This window comes from Ascidia mentula, chromosome 8 (assembly GCF_947561715.1).
Source record: "Ascidia mentula chromosome 8, kaAscMent1.1, whole genome shotgun sequence".
In the NCBI taxonomy this organism is placed as follows: domain Eukaryota; kingdom Metazoa; phylum Chordata; class Ascidiacea; order Phlebobranchia; family Ascidiidae; genus Ascidia; species Ascidia mentula.
In genome coordinates this window covers 8,636,793-8,652,601 of record NC_138573.1, presented here as the reverse complement: position 1 = coordinate 8,652,601, position 15,809 = coordinate 8,636,793, and the positions used below count along the sequence as shown (strand labels likewise).

Below are 15,809 nucleotides of genomic sequence, written 5' to 3'. Positions count from 1 at the left end.
CCTTATCTCTGACATTGACCAATGGTCTCGGAATCTTTTGTCACAAATGTAATTTTTGCAATATATATCAGTGAATATAAAACTGAGTGTTGAGGTTTTTACCGTAGCCACGATTCGCCTATTGACCCCATTGTATTCATTGATGACAGCCATAATTGTTTACGACAAGCTGGAAAGTTCATCTTGACTAAAGGGAGAAGGTAAAAAGTGCACATTTGCAAACTTCCTGATCACTTTGCATTAACGCACGTACGTTGAATCCCGTTCGTATATTGTAGTTTTTGAGACGTCCCATACATCACGTAAAGTGCTGGTCTCAGCCATTTGTTGAGTCCGCTTACTCCAGACAACCTTATCGGGTCGCGAACAACTTGATGACGTCATAACTTGCGCATTCGTCTCACCGCGTGGGTCAGTCGGGGATGTCTTGCGCATGCGAGAAAGGCAGTGCTATCAAAACTTGTTTTGATCGTGGCAACAACCTGACGAACAACATGCAACGAACTTGAGTCTTTAACGTGGTTTCAACTTTCTCGCGCCCAACATAACCGTCACGGGGCTTGGCGAGAGAAATACGGAACCTATGACGATATGCAGGCTTGTTTGTTCACATTCTTTACATTTTGACGCCGTGCACGCGACTACTGCCTACGAAATGTTTTCAAAACCGATAATGTAAGCAGTCGCCACTACGATTGGCCACGAATATCTGCTTCGAACGTTTTTCAACGTTTGCTCTTGAGTATCCTTAACCTGCTAAAGTTCGCAAATTCCAAACAAACACGCTGTGGAACAAGTCCGCGGATATTCTTGTTGTGGCACGACGAGACGCAACGTCTTGACTTGTTATGCAAGCGATACCTCCGGCGTAGATTCAACGCGATATTACATGGCCCGCCATAGCACAGGGGGCGCATTGATTTCCTTCCTGAGCGAACAAAAGAGCGCAGCTGCATCTTGGAGGCAAATTCCCCCATGCGGGGTGTTTTGTTTATCTTCCGCCTCCAGACTGTTTTCCTTCCCTGGAGGAAAGTTTGCGTATAATCATACGACGCCGGAGCAACACAAATAAGGATGTCGTAAAATGTGCACGTTGGGCTGTCTATGGTCATATGAATGTTGCAGCCAGGGCTGTCTGTTTCGGTTTTTGTTTTTTCTATGCTTATTCTGTAATTACGTCGTTTCTGACATCAAATCTCCGACCCAGAGCACCGTTTGCGATTCGCATATACCATTCGATGCGTGACGCCCAATTCAAATTCCAATTGCTTGAATAATTTACGTCCCATATAATTATTACTACGCATAAAAAATACTGCGGCAAACTTTATTTTTCCGGTATTTTTGGAGTCACATGATTCATCGTTTTTCCCCCTCCCGCCTGATGAACTTGGCATGTCAACAACCTTCAACGGAAATCACCCTCAGTTTTATTTCGTGAACTATTTATGCGTTAAAATCACCTTGGCATGCACAGCCTTTATAGGTCGCTCGAGATAAAGGTTTAATGTACCGATCGCCACGTAAGCGTGCGCTTGCGTATGTTAGTTTGTTGGCGATTTATGACGTAGCTATCGACTGCATTGTATATCATTTCGATATGTTGCCTGAAGCGAAAGAGCTATGACGTGGAGCCTTCGTGCTGCTAGTGCGAGCGAAGCATGCTTATGACGAATTTTCCATCGAACTGTCCTATTTTCTCCATACGCTCCGTTTGTCTCCATTTGGTTTCTGTAGTTTACATTTTTTATAGTTTCACTCTTCCCTCTGAAACCGATATTCCTCTGGGCTTGTTCTTGAAAAAGTGGCCTGATAAAACCTAATCAGTAATACTACATGGTTTTACATGTTTGCACTTGCAAGTAATTTCGACATATGCGTAAATGTGATAACGTCAAGTCCGACAGAAGGCGTCGATTTTGTTTGTGATGTATGGCCACGGGGTGAACTTAACAGCTGAAGTACTCAAAGAAGGGCGATTTTCGGACGTTTAATTGCTGGTTTCACATCCGAACGAAACAACCCCACGAATTCTTCCTTGCGTGCCCTACGTCATATGTCTCCCCATACAACCGTGAACGTTTTCTGGTCGCCACTACGTCACTTTAATTGGCAAAGGGGGCGTTTGTTTAAAACGTACGCACACACGACAGTTAAGGCAGCTTTAAGTCAAACCCTGGGTCGTCAGCGTCCAACTCAGTTACGCGTAAATGAGCGTCGACTTGAGCACTTACCATCCCAAGTAATTGATAATTGCCATAGCTACGTATGTAGCCACTTCATCGGCAGGGTGAATTAACAATATGGTGGCGGGAACACAGGGGTATAGACGATTTGAACTGTGTTCCTTAAACACTTCACAATGTTTTTCGTGCGACGCTTAGCAATGCCTTTGGTCGATAAGTGCGTTTATTGTAAGAAGCAAGGCAAAAGAACGTGCTTTGTGAGAATGTCCTTACTGGCAAAGGGATCCCGTTTTAAACTGGTAAACAGATCGCAAGGAGGTAGGCGGTGCGACTTTAAGCGTACTTTGCATACATGATTTACATGCAATCTAATCGGTCTTTTGATGGTGGTAATGCATGAAATGCATCAAATTTGTTTTTTTGTAGAAATATACGCTTGGATTTTTGCTCTGCAGTATGTCACAGCTGCTTTTTGTTGCAAATTTCGCGCCCCCAGGCGTGAATAGATGCCGTTTGTGCGAGTAAAAGACCCGGCCAAAAAGCCCTCGGTCAGTCGTGAAAGACCGGGCGGTACCATTAAAGGTGGCCAATTATCTAGTTGCTAATCGCAGCTCGGACTACAATGACCCGTGGCGCTTTTATCAGTCCCGTGCTGCCTTCCTGGGTAGCACGAAGGCGCCCCGCTATAGCGGGAAAAACCAAGTCGCGTCGTTGGTAACACGAGAGTGTTCTCGACAACTGGTAGCAGCGGGGTAGTCCAGACGCGTTGGAGAAAGAGAGAGCGCCCTCTCCTCGCAGCTTTCTAATCTTCTTTGTGCGTCGCTTTAGAAGCGCAAGAACACGACGACGTTGGTTCAGTCTGTGCCTGAGCTCGTGCGAGACGCATCGTTGTGTGCGTGTGGCGTCGTGTCGCTGTGGCTCGGCTTGTCAAAGACGAATCGCTATGTTTGTAACACATCAACGTAAGTTCGGAGGTTGTTATTTTACATGGCAGGCAGTTAATGTTAACGACAGACTAACTGTCAGTGGTTTGTTTACTGCAAATGCTTTGTTGTGGTGGTATGACAGAGAAAGGCGGCCGGTGTTTTGAGTTGCGAACAGGCAGGCGGTAGACGAGTGGGTGTGTTTTTCTGCTGTGATTTCAGATGTTTTGTCGGTGCCAATAGGTAAATAACGTCCTTTATGTTACACCGAGAGTCTCACTCCCAGAGTTAGGCATGGCAGTAAGGACAGCATAAATCGCCTTCAGAGACATTTTTACAAAGCTAAGTTTATTATGATGTAGCAGCAGTCAAGTAAGATCCAGTACTGTATCTCAGGATTAGGCGAATGGTAGACAATACCATAAAGGTAAGATTAATTATTACAATTTGCCGTTAAGGCATTTTGAAAGGTTACTAACTATCCTCCGTGTTCGTGATCTGGCGTGACTTTGTATGCAAACTGTCCCGTAACGGTTGGCGGATTGACAATTTATTAGGATAGTACTTCATAACGATAATCGTGAAGGAATAATGCCATTTGAAATGTCATACAGACTTTATATTTTTACTCTTTGGTGCATACGATACATCCTCAATTAATAATATTTTTATGTTTTAGCATTATCTATAAATACTAGCAATCAGCCTGTGGCTCGTGAAACCAGATGTTTATGAAGATGTTTTAAACTTTGTCTATTGTGAGTTAGACAACACGTGCCAAGCGGTTTACATCTGCCTCACGCCACAAGCAGCAAGAATGTCGACAGACAATTTTCCCTTTGGCCAGAAAGTTGGCGGCGCCTTCTGTTCGCCGTTTGCCTCCAGTGGCGGAAGCAGCACAGCCAATGTGTGTGAAATAGTGACGAATCAGGTTCACAACGCGCTCAGTTGTCTGCGTGTGCCAGAGAACGGCGCGACGTTTTGGTTTGCCCCAAGCTCAGTGCCTGATTCCAGTCCAATGCCCGTCAGCGCCCACGCGGCTCGGTCCAGCGTCATGAATCAAAAGGATATGTCACAGTTTTCAATAATAGAAGCCCAAAATCCGAACGTCAGCGGAATGTCAGTTGCCGAAACACAAAGACTGATGTACGCAGATAGCCATGTGATGCAGAGCGAGTATAAGGTACTGGAATCAAACGGAGCTTTTGTCGGTCAGAGTGGCGTAGTGCCAATGCAACCGCCGACTTTGCCTCTCCTAACGCATCAAGTTCCGGCTTCATCAGAACAAGCAATGCGTCGCCAGGCGTACTACCGCCACCGACACCATCCAAACGTCAATCAGGCGTCAAAACATGGCTGCACACTTGACGAACTTAAGAACAAGAACCGCTTTAGCGCCACAGGAGCATGTGGTGATTGCACTGTGATTCGAGACAGCAAGATGTCTTTATCTTCAGCTCCTCCGTCGCCGACAGCAGGAACCGTGGGCGGTAGTTTGGGCAGCGCCCTAACCCGTGGGAGTTACAGCCATTTACCCCATGTTGGTGTTCCAATGACTCAAGGGTTTATTCCTTCATCTTCGGCCTATTGCTCACAATCACCTGTTTGCGTTTCCGCGGCAAAAAAGGTTTCTGACATGTCAACATCCTCCACTCTGTCATCCTATTCGTCCTCTTCACTATCATCTTCCTCTTCCGTATCTGGCGTATCCCCTCGCAAAAGGCGTGCGGACGAGTGTAACTCCACTCAGCAAAGCCAGTGTGGATCATACGGCGGATGCCGAGTTCCCAACACCTCCTCAACCAGTGAAGTAACAGCCGGTGTCAACGGCGTGCGTCTCTACGACAATTTAAGAGTGAGTCCCATCCAGCAGATTGCCCAAGAGTGGGTAACAGAACAACATCAACACAAGCGTTCCAAGAACGACAACGGCGAAGATGACGACGTTGTTTTTGTTTCGATGGAGCCAGCCCCTAAACTTCCGCAGCAGCGCCTTGCTGATGTGGGCACCTCTAAAGCTTGCATCACAGCGTCAAATCCATTCGCAACTGTTCCAATACACCCAGCCAGAAACTCACGCCGCACAAAGAAAGGTACATCGAAACGATCAACTCGCCCACCATCCAATCGGGTAATATCATCTTCACCTATATCTTTCACGGCTCCTACAAGTTCAACGTTCCAACCACAAGCAGCCTGCAAACCCGTGTTTGCTGCCCCCGTATCGTTTGCCAGCACCGGCAGTGTGGCGTACAGCGAGCGTTATTTTCTGCGAAGCACAGCTAAACGAACGGGTTATGACGAGAACAATAATACTAACAGTGAGTGTGTGGATCAAGGGATCACACAGCAGGTCCAGGAACAGCCACAAGGAGGACATGTGATCAGGTACCATACTCGCAGCCAACAGAGACGAAATAAGAACGCCGGTGTTGCTGCTCAGCAACAACAACAACAGCAGCAGAAAGAATGCGACGACCGACGACAACAGCAAATTACCCAGCAGCAAGTGACAGCGAGCGAGCGATCGCAGAACCGAACGGAAGCGAAGCACTTGACAGCGCCGACAGCCTGTGTCGCGTCGACTTCCACGCCCACGTCCGTGATCCGGTCCGCGCCGGCAACGCTCAATACTGGCGCACAACAACGCTCATCTTCTGCCTTCAAAAAAATCTATGACATCCGCGGGATCATCGGAGCAGGAGGTGGAGGCACTGTTTATGCCGGTAGGTGCATTGCATTGTAAAATTGTAGTTGTTAAACCTAGTCAGGATTTGTGTTCGAGAAACACACAATGCGAGAACCCTTTCTGTAACAGACATTTGCCCAATTTGAAATTGCGCCATCTTCCTTGATCGACTTGTTGTAGCACACTAGGTCACTACTAACCACCACTTAATCGCTGGCTTTTCCAAATTTACACTCATTGCGCTTGGTGGGCCAAATGATTGGCTTATGCGTAACGCGATTGTTCGATTAATTGCCTCACTGCGTCCCATCCCGACCGGAATTTTTATTCGTGCGCCAAAAACAAAGACAAAGCTATTGCACAGTCTTTTCGCTTCCTCGAAGCGCTTAGGTGCAGTAGTGGGCCCTTATGGAGCAAAGAAGACAAGATTCAGTCGATGAATCGCGGCACTTAAAAGGCTTGGGATTGTTATTGCGGCGTCTCGCGCGTAACCCACCGACTGCGGGTCGGGTAAACATGTTTTCCAATGAAATTGTGCGAGTCAGTCGCCGCCCACTGCGAATAAGTCCGCTATTACACATTGGGTGAATGTGTCACGGAGGTGCCAAATGGAATGAGCAACACAATGTTGTGATTACCGTCTTAGTTATTCTGCATCAATTGCTGCACGTTGTGCGATTCCGGTACTTCGTCACAGTCCTGAGGTCGCCACTGAAACCGATTTACAGTAAGGGTAAGTTGCCGTAAATGCGTTCTGCAAACAAGCCAACCCGGTGGCACCAACCCGCCATGGTACATATTTCTATCAGGACAAACAGCCTCGTTCGGCTTTGCGTCAGCTGCCAGCACACTGCGAAAGATAAACAACGCGGCACTCTAAACCCCCCGCTGCCCTTCTAACTAAATAGTCGTGACAAGGATGAGTTTCTTCGTAACTGCAGAACGAAGCCTGAAAAGCGCCCAAGACGATTGGGAGATCCTATAATTGTTTGTACGAGCCTTTAGGGCGACTGCCTGTCCGCAGCTGTTTTCTTGGAAGGTGCACAACACGCACGCTGAACCGCTGGGATTAGATAAACTTTCGTGCATGCTTAAAAATCAACCGTCATCACCGGCACGCACTTATAAACTGTCGAATCCGTTGACGCAGGGTTTTTGTTTGTTTGGGAAGTGGCTGGCGGCGAGCGCTTTTATTCGATTTGGTGAACTTACTCGGGCGGATGCGACGGCCTTCTTTGTTCGCCCCCAGTAACACGCCTTGCGTGCCTCGTTAAAGCCGGACAGGTGTCGGGCGCATCCCACCTACCCCGCTACTCCGAAAATCTAATAGCTGCTCTGTTTGCCCTCTTCTTAGTAAGAACAGGCTGCGCCACCAGGTTACAAACAAAGACTGTGGAGCCGGCGTGCGTGGCACTGGAAACATGCGTGCCTCGCATTCCGGGGAAAGCATCAGCCACCCGCACCAGGTTTAGACGGCGCGTTGTCACTTTTTGATCGTGGAAGTGCCGACGGCACCTATCCCTCGTAGTTAAGCCATCTTGGGATGAATCGCGCCTTGGACTAATACTGACTCCACGAATGGTTTGCGGCAACCAAGGACTTGTCTGGACAAGCTTTTGGATTTTCAAACCAACGTTAATCGTATGGGACAAAACCGTTAAAAATGCGAGCGAGAGGTACCGCTCAAAGTTGCCGATGAAAAATGTGTTACTTCGTTTATCATAAGATACACTTGGCCTTCGTGTTAAATGACATCGACAAACGGGCACGGGGTAACAGGAAACTGCCACTGCTCGAAATATTATGGTTGCGCAATGCGTACTTGTTTCGGGCGTGTAAGTACAATAGGCCGTCCGCGCCAGGCATCGCTTGCTCGGCCCTTTGTAGGTTTCTACAGGAAGTGAAACCGCGACCGCTGTGTGTTGGAGCCAAAACAAAAGCGCCGTTATGAGGTTGCGAAATACGAGCAACAAAGCTATACTAAATAGTTACCTATCGAACATAGTTACACAACTGTTATCACCGCGAAACAATATCATGTGGGAGAGTTTTCACCAGCGCTTACTCATAACTACACTCCAATCTCACTTAATCATGCACTAATGCGGGTCGCCTGTTCGAACTTTGCTTGTGTTGTTTTGTAAACAGACCACGCGACCAACACGGTGTAATGCACCAACCGCACAACACACGATATTGCGTGATGTTGTGTTTTCCGTATCGCCGCGTGCAGTCTTACCTCCGCTTGTTTACCGTTCGAAATGAAAACAAACAGTTTGTCACCCTTTTGTTTCTGCATTGCGTGGTTCTGGTCAACCCACGAAGCCGACTTTCGCGTGATGACCGCTGTGTTGTCGGTTGGCGCAATAAGTGGAAAATTGAAGCCCCGATGCGGCCGTGTAATTTTCCACAGCGTTTCAACGGATCGTTGTGCTCCAAGCAGCCATCCTCGAGACAAAGTGTTATTGCTCCGCGGTGGGCGTATTATTGGCAACCATAGGGAGCGGCTTTCGTTGCTGAGGCGCCGTTTCATTTGCTCTAAAGCAAACGATAGCCTGAGTAGGCTTGTGGGGCCCCGCGCACATGATTCTGATCAAAGTCTGTCCGAATATCTCGGCCGTAGCTTGAATTACTCGCAGAGGCTGTAGGGGAATATCGCTTAGACCTGCCGAGAAGGATCTCTCATGACCGTTCAGCTTACACACGCGCCCTACTTCTACGACACGACTGCTAATGGGACTACCATGGCCAATTCGGCTCGATCACGGAGTCGCGCCTGGAATTTGTTTTGCGCCGTGTGCGCTGTGACGGGGAGAGGGGGCTTGGAAACTTCGCCAGCTGACGCCAAACGTCCGACTGCTCTCTTTCCTTCTCTCGCGCTCTGCTTTGTTGACTACAAGTGGCTCGTAGGGCAGGACGCCGGGCGCGCTGCGAGACAGATGTTGGCCTCCGCGCTAATCGATTGGCCCGCCTGTGTCGCGCCTACCGTTCCGCACTCCGTTGACAGGGCTGGTCGCCGAAAGCAATATGGCCTGCAACTGATTGGTCTTTGTGTACCAGGGGAGAAAAAGGGTTGTTCGAACAACTGCAATCGGCTCTGAGCGGCGTTGTGTGTCACGTCGGAAACACAAAGCTCCAACAGGCTGTGGTTTTTCTCATAACTATTTTACACAAATCTGAATTTGGCGTACAAGGTTGTTCATGTTCGAATTTGTTTGCGTACTTTGAACTCTGCATGAAATCTCTTTGAAATGGGAGAAGTCCCGACGAGTTTCATTCGGCGAATAAGCTGCAGACGGATTCTCGAAACGGACACGCACGATTCACCAACGGGAGCTTTAACTCAGGCACTGGAAAAAGAGTGCAAACTAGTCGGGTTATCGGCGCGTTCGAACTGCAGGATCTTTGATCCGACGCCTTCTAAAAACGTTCACCCGGGCGCTTGGCGGTGAATCAAACGGAAATTTTGACAAGCGCGAGTCGCCGTATTCTCATGACGAGATCTCTTTGCCTTTTGGGAGCGCCCTCCACTGAATCACCGAACCAATTTTGTTGCCCGACGCGAGGACCCGCCTTCTATTATCGGGTCTTGCCTTGTCCCCACACCCATGAAAACCCAAATGGATTTGCGTTTTATTTTCTTCTGCATTGACGCGACTCGGTCAAATCTAGGGTGTAGCTCTGTTATAATCATTTGCCCAGGTGTTATTGGAAAACGAATGGACTAATGGCACGCTTGCAAAATCGATGGAGTTGGTCGGCGTAACTCGTCTTATCAGCGCCAAAAAGCGGAATAAAAGCCAGACAGCCACTCCAGTGCCGGGTATCCGGAATTAAACAGCTTTTCGTCGGAGTGTTCTTGCCACTTGTGAACCGCCCCAAACCGCTTATTACCACATCGGATGGACCAGAGGTGCTGCATGGTTCATTTCCGAATTGCTACGTTCAGAGACCGCGAACACCAATGAACTCGGCCATTGTGTCTCAAACTAAAAAGGGCAAGGGCTTTGAGTGACTTTGAACTACTCAAGTGGACAAAATGACCTTCATATCGTCCTTTAAACTCGTGGAAATTGCTCGCATGGGAACAGCAGTTAGACTACCGACATTCGCCAGTGTGTATACTGCCAACATAATAATGAGTACCACGGACAGTTCTAATATATTATTTAAAAAGGCGCTGTCGTTTCTTATGCCACAGATACTTGAAAAGAAAAAAACATTCCCCCCTGTCCAGTGCGATCCAATTGGTGCGCTCAAAATGTTGATCTAATTGCACATAGTTCTCCCTCGCATTAAATCGTTGGTTTGCTTTACGTTCAAAGCGCCCCTGGGCGACCTTGGCCCGTCTACAGGACGAACTCCAATCACCTCATGTTGTTTGTCCGAAGATCAATAACCAATAACGTGACTGACTTTGGCCGCAATCATTGGTTTTTGAGGATAAGAAGCGAACGCTTTTGTGAAGCTTTAATGTACGAGGTTGGCGCGGGAAAAACATTAATATACCGCCCTGGATGTGGATGCCAGCAATCCAGGTGATCCCTGGACAATTCCACGGGTAATCCGCTTTGTCCTTCTAACTTCAATGCAAGTAATAAAGCATTGCGCCGTGATAAATTTGCCCACTTTTAACATGCGACTTACAAGTCGTTCATATACATAATATGGGATCCGATTTCTGGCGGCCCGAACCTTAATCTATCTTGTCAGCACCGACTTTCCGGTGGTTATGTGTCCTTCCCTGTATTGCATGGACGAGGGACGCCCCTTATTCTCTTTTTCAAAGACTTTGCCAACAACTCAAAAAGGTAATGAAATTTTTCGCGGCCCTAGAAACTTGTGGCAATTGACTGTGCGCAGCACCATATTAGTAAAAGGTCTTGTTCACCCGTTTCCGCTCTAGGTCGCTGTGCGTTCCTGTCGACAACGTCACGGGCAGGACCATTCACTCGCTGTCTGTTGGGTCGAAATGTAAACTTACTTTGTCTGAAAACCGGGCAGCTCGTTTGATGTTTTTCGTGAGGAAACGTCGCCCTTAAATGCGGGAAATACAAATGTTTGTTAGTTTTTCCATTGACGTCAACGCCTTTCGTCCGCTCTCGGTATCGCTAGCGGCATTACAAATGCCAAGAAATATGCGTCGGTAAAATTGTCCGTTCTATGTCACAGTTACTCGCGTGCACAATTTTATTGCGAAATTTACGGGCGCCGGGTTACAGACAGAGGTGACAGTCGGAGCACTTCTCTGCTTCGTACTCCAGGCCCTATATTCATTCCATTCTGATTCACCGAGAAACGAAGAGGCGCGACAAACAACTGCCAATGTAGTTCGTCATGTCCATGTTCGTATAGTGCCAACTGCCCCTCCTTTCCGTAACACTAGACCCGATAATTGCAGCCTTCGGCACATAAGACTATCCAGTGCCAAGCAACCAATGGCATGTTGGGGTTATGCCAATACAAAACGATCTCGGCAAACCTATTGAATCGACGCAATTTAAATTTTCAAATTTCGCTTTGTGCATTGTTAGTGCAGATTAGCTTTTGGTCCTACTAAAATGCCTTTATTTTTGGAAATAAAACCCAATGAATGTTATATATATTAGGAATTGCTATTTTCGCTGCCAAATTCAAAAATGACCGTTTATATTTACACAATTGTTGAGTAACAGACTCTTGTTGTTTCCCCGATTCTAAATCCGTCCGTGACCTGTCCAAAAATAGATTCTACGTTGCGTGACGTAGCTCGATACAGTCTCGCAGTTTGCGGAGTCACGTGATGTCGGCCTCAGTAAAGGTGAATAGCAGCGGTTTTAAGCTTAGTGCTTCGTTGCGGTTGTTGACTTGACGTAAAAATACTGTTCGTCGAAACGCGGAGTAAAAAAAAACGTTTTGGTGGCGTAAATCATTCCCCGAAATAAGGCGGATGACTGGCGAGAATTTCGTTTACGGCTTGCAAACATTTTCTCCATCGCCGCACCTGTTTTCAACCACAGGTTTCTGCGCCCGGGCCTAATGGTTCTGTTGGCGGATGTTCGTCTTGCAAACAATTTGCTAGGACGTCAAGGGTTGGCTTTTAAGCGTTTATCACTTTGAACTGCTATGTACCCCATTTCATTTAAATGAGGCTCTAGCCCGTTCTCTCGTTAACACCGCGTTGAGAGCTGGTGTGGTAAGCAGAAGTGCTGTACGCGATTGCACTTCGCGTTAAAATATTCATGACAGTTTCCAGTTCCCGCTCCACCGACAGGTTGCTTTAGATTGAAGGGCCTCAAGGAGAGAGCGCGGCCACGCGGGTCGTATAATGTAATTGCACGTTGCTTGCTCGCCGATAATACTGCTCCCGAGAAGGGAAGGGATCAATGCTCGGCGCGGACGACAGTTGGCTATTTAGGTCAAACGCACCAACCGTACTTGCATGCGCCCTGCACAGGCTGTTACTCTCAGATGGAGATTCGGGTCATTCAAGGCCGTACGCGCTCGATAAGTTCTCGTGACGAGCGGCCTTAGCACTTCTCAAAAATGAACGTGGTTGCAACACTAAGTGACCTTTTCTGTACTTTTTTGCAGGCACTCGCAAGTCGGACAACGTCCAGGTAGCGATCAAACAAGTGCCCAAGGCAAAAGTAAAGCGATGGGGAAAGTTGGACGGGCGCGTTGTGCCCATCGAATTCGAATTGCTGCACAGAGCTGCCACAGCCGACAACCAAGGTGAGAGATGTTGCCAGAATAAGTTCTACACACCCAGACACAAATGTTTCCCTGTCATGTTTTACGATCGTTTTATTGCGGCCATTGGGTCCGCGATGACTACGTTCGGTGCTTTTTCTGTAAAGCTGTTTTCAGAAAACGCTTGGCTTTGATGAGCCGCGCTGTGTCGCCTGTAAACCAATGTAACGAGGCCTCGTAAGCACGAGAGTAAATTACGGAAGCCGCGCAACGTAAACGACGGACTCTAATGCAGGTCAACTTGTCGTGCAGGTGTTATTGGAATGTTAGACTGGTACGAGCGGCGCAATAGCTACATCCTGGTGATGGAACGGCCTCAACCCGTTATCGACCTATTCGACTACCTCAACCAGCACGGAGCTCTTCCCGAGAACGTGGCAAGGAACATATTTAGACAGGTGAGTGGTCTGCCTGTCACCTGTATGCACGCGGGCGTGATCAACATCATTACCCGCTGTGTAATATTTGTGTGCACGTAAAACTAAATATATCGGTGTCGAGTGCACGGGTCAGTGCGCATCACAGGCGCCATTGCTTACGTGTTGAAGCGTAAGATTAGTGCGAGCTTCTCGTCATAGCCTTTATTTATTATGTTGAACACGGCTGTCTTGTTCATTCGTGAACTAATTCATGTGGTTGTGCGCAGATCGTGCAGGCAGTGATCCATTGCCACGCCAACGGAGTCGTCCATCGTGACATTAAAGATGAAAACGTGCTGCTTAACCTCCACACCTCTGAAGCAAAGCTCATCGATTTTGGATGTGGAACACTAATGAAGGTAAATGTTGGTCCCAATCTGCGCTGCATGTTTTATACCCGGCTATTAATACAATAAAGTACAGCCGATAATTGAAAAACCCGTTCGACTGTATGCTGCTTACAAGTATGGGGAAATGTAACGCCTACGTGTTTCCTGTAGGAGGCTCCCTACACCGAATTCGCCGGCACTCCAGAATTCTATCCTCCCGAGTGGTTTATCGAGCGACGGTACAGCGGCCGTAGCGTGGATGCCTGGTCCCTCGGCGTGCTTCTTTACACGATGGTCGAAGCTGAGGTGCCCTTTCAGAAGGAAAAGGACATCATAGCTTGCGAACTACGTCACAAGCGCGCCCACGCAATCAGCGATGCGTGCCGACATCTGATAGCTTCTATGCTGTGCAAAGACCAAACACGTCGTTTAGGCCTTGAAGCTGTTCTGCAACATCCGTGGCTCACCAACGGTGTGATGCCGCCATCTGTCACCAGCGTGAGCGGTGTCATGAACACTCGCGACTTGTATATAAATCAACCCATGTCTACGTACATCGCCCCTTCCCCAGCCAGCCCACCTATGTCCGAGAAGCACAAGATTGCCGACCCCTTCCAAGGTGCACATTTTACATGCCAGGATTCCCCCGGGTTCGATCCGCGGTTGCTTGCAAATCACGTGGTTTGTCCCGGATCACCAGCAGCTTGTAGCATCCAGGCAAGCGAGTGCATTGTGCGCTCCTGAATCAAACTTTCCGGCCCGTCACTTTTTACCTGCACATTATGCATTCTGTATGTGTTGTGTCCAGTTATGCTCAGCAGATCTAATGCTTTTTTTCAATTTAGGCAAAATTTTTGAATCCCTTTTAGAGACGTATCTGCTGTAATGTTGTCTTGAACAATAGAGGAACCCCATTTTGTTTTGGTGTTATCATATATGTTTCCTTGTAAAAACTTACATTACTATGAATAATTTATTTCCCCTCTAATATATTGTTATTGTTGTTACAAAATCCATAAATACTAGAAGGTAATTTATTGTTCAGTCTATTTTATTGCGCACGCGCGTCAAGTTTGGAGCCGTCGCAGCATTGTAACCAAGCGTACTATTTTCTCAGCACTTTCTACCGTTCATTTACTGTCCATTGCTCCTAACTTATTGTAGTTTGAAATCATTCGGTCGGAAAACAGCTGCCATCTCTCGCATCTTCTTCCATCATCTCATCCGGTTCTTCCCTCGTAATGGTCTCGCGCGGCGCGCGATATTTTAAGGAGATCCAATGGACTCCTAGTAGATGTTTTCCCTCTTTTCGGCGGTGGTGACGCATTAGGCATCTTGAACCGCATGTGGGACAGACCAAACGTGACAAGCAACGACCGGGCGCTGATCAAATACTTGCGTTCGCGGTAGAATCTGCTTTCAACTCGCCCTGGCGCCAAAAGCTGTCTTCAATACAACAAGGGGTGTGACGCCAACGCTTCCATCACCCGGCTTGTACAATGGTGTCTCCTCCATAAAACGATAAAATTAAAACAGTATTAAGTGATAATTCGGCGCCGTTAACTGCTACCTCATTTCACGACATCAGTGGGTCCGTTTTTTTTGCGTCAAGAGAAACGGCCGATCGCGATACCCTGTCTACGCTTCCCCATTTGCAAGAGCACCATTTTTGCAAGAATGACATTGCTTGCCTAGTCCTTGAAACGGCAGAACCCTGTGCTGTATTTTCACTAAGGAGAGTGTTTCGGTTTTTATTTTAATGTGCGTGGCGATTAGTAACCGATAGTGGCAATAACGTACATAAACTTGCCTTCAAATTTCACTGTGACGCCATCGCGACCATAACAAAATTTATATCATTGGGGGGACGCTTTAATAATAAAACTCCTTGATTGGTTTAAATCAATCGCAATAATTCAATGTACCTAATACACAACTCCCAACACTGTGTGTTTATCTATTCGTTTTCCATCCCAAATATCCTGTGTTTGTTACGAATGCGAACGAATAATTGCGCAACGGTTAGGCAACCGCTTACTGTTTGTTAAGCTATATTGCCCCCATGCGATCCGACATATACATACTATAACCATTTATACTTTCTACTTTCAGTGATGAATTGGTTTCGAGTGTGGTTTGAACGCATTTTGTTTCTCAGTGTGAAGCCATTGTTGGCGGTACTTTCAGACTGGTATCGCCCAGCGCGTTCCACTCGCTGTACTTTATTTATTGCTTACGTGTCTGGCTCAATTTTTGTTGCTTTCTCTTCAATGACCAGCGTGACATCGGCGCGCACACCACTTGATAATCCTTTGTGCAACCCGTTCGCTCGCCGTCGCTTTGTCTTAGTCGAGACTTCATTTTTGTCGTTCTTCTTTTTTTGTCATCGCCTGAGCGATCACTGCAGATATTAAAATGTGGAAAACACACTATTTTGTGAAATATTTAAGGGAGAATAATTTGCAAGTTATTTCTAGGGTGCATATAGTAGTAGTAGAAAAGCAAGGGAACGTGGCGAGATCAGTAATTGT

General features: G+C 47.4%; 1 protein-coding gene across 1 annotated transcript; it reads left to right on the top strand.

Annotated features, from left to right (window-relative positions):
- The first annotated feature begins 3,792 nt into the window (after positions 1-3,792).
- On the top strand, positions 3,793-15,701 carry LOC145910465 (uncharacterized). Its single transcript, XM_082997596.1, has 5 exons — positions 3,793-5,835; positions 12,372-12,512; positions 12,783-12,928; positions 13,177-13,308; positions 13,450-15,701. The coding sequence occupies exons 1-5, from the start codon at positions 3,927-3,929 to the stop codon at positions 14,020-14,022; spliced, it is 2,901 nt and encodes a 966-aa protein (XP_082853722.1). The 5' UTR covers positions 3,793-3,926; the 3' UTR covers positions 14,023-15,701.
- Positions 15,702-15,809: the final 108 nt, after the last annotated feature.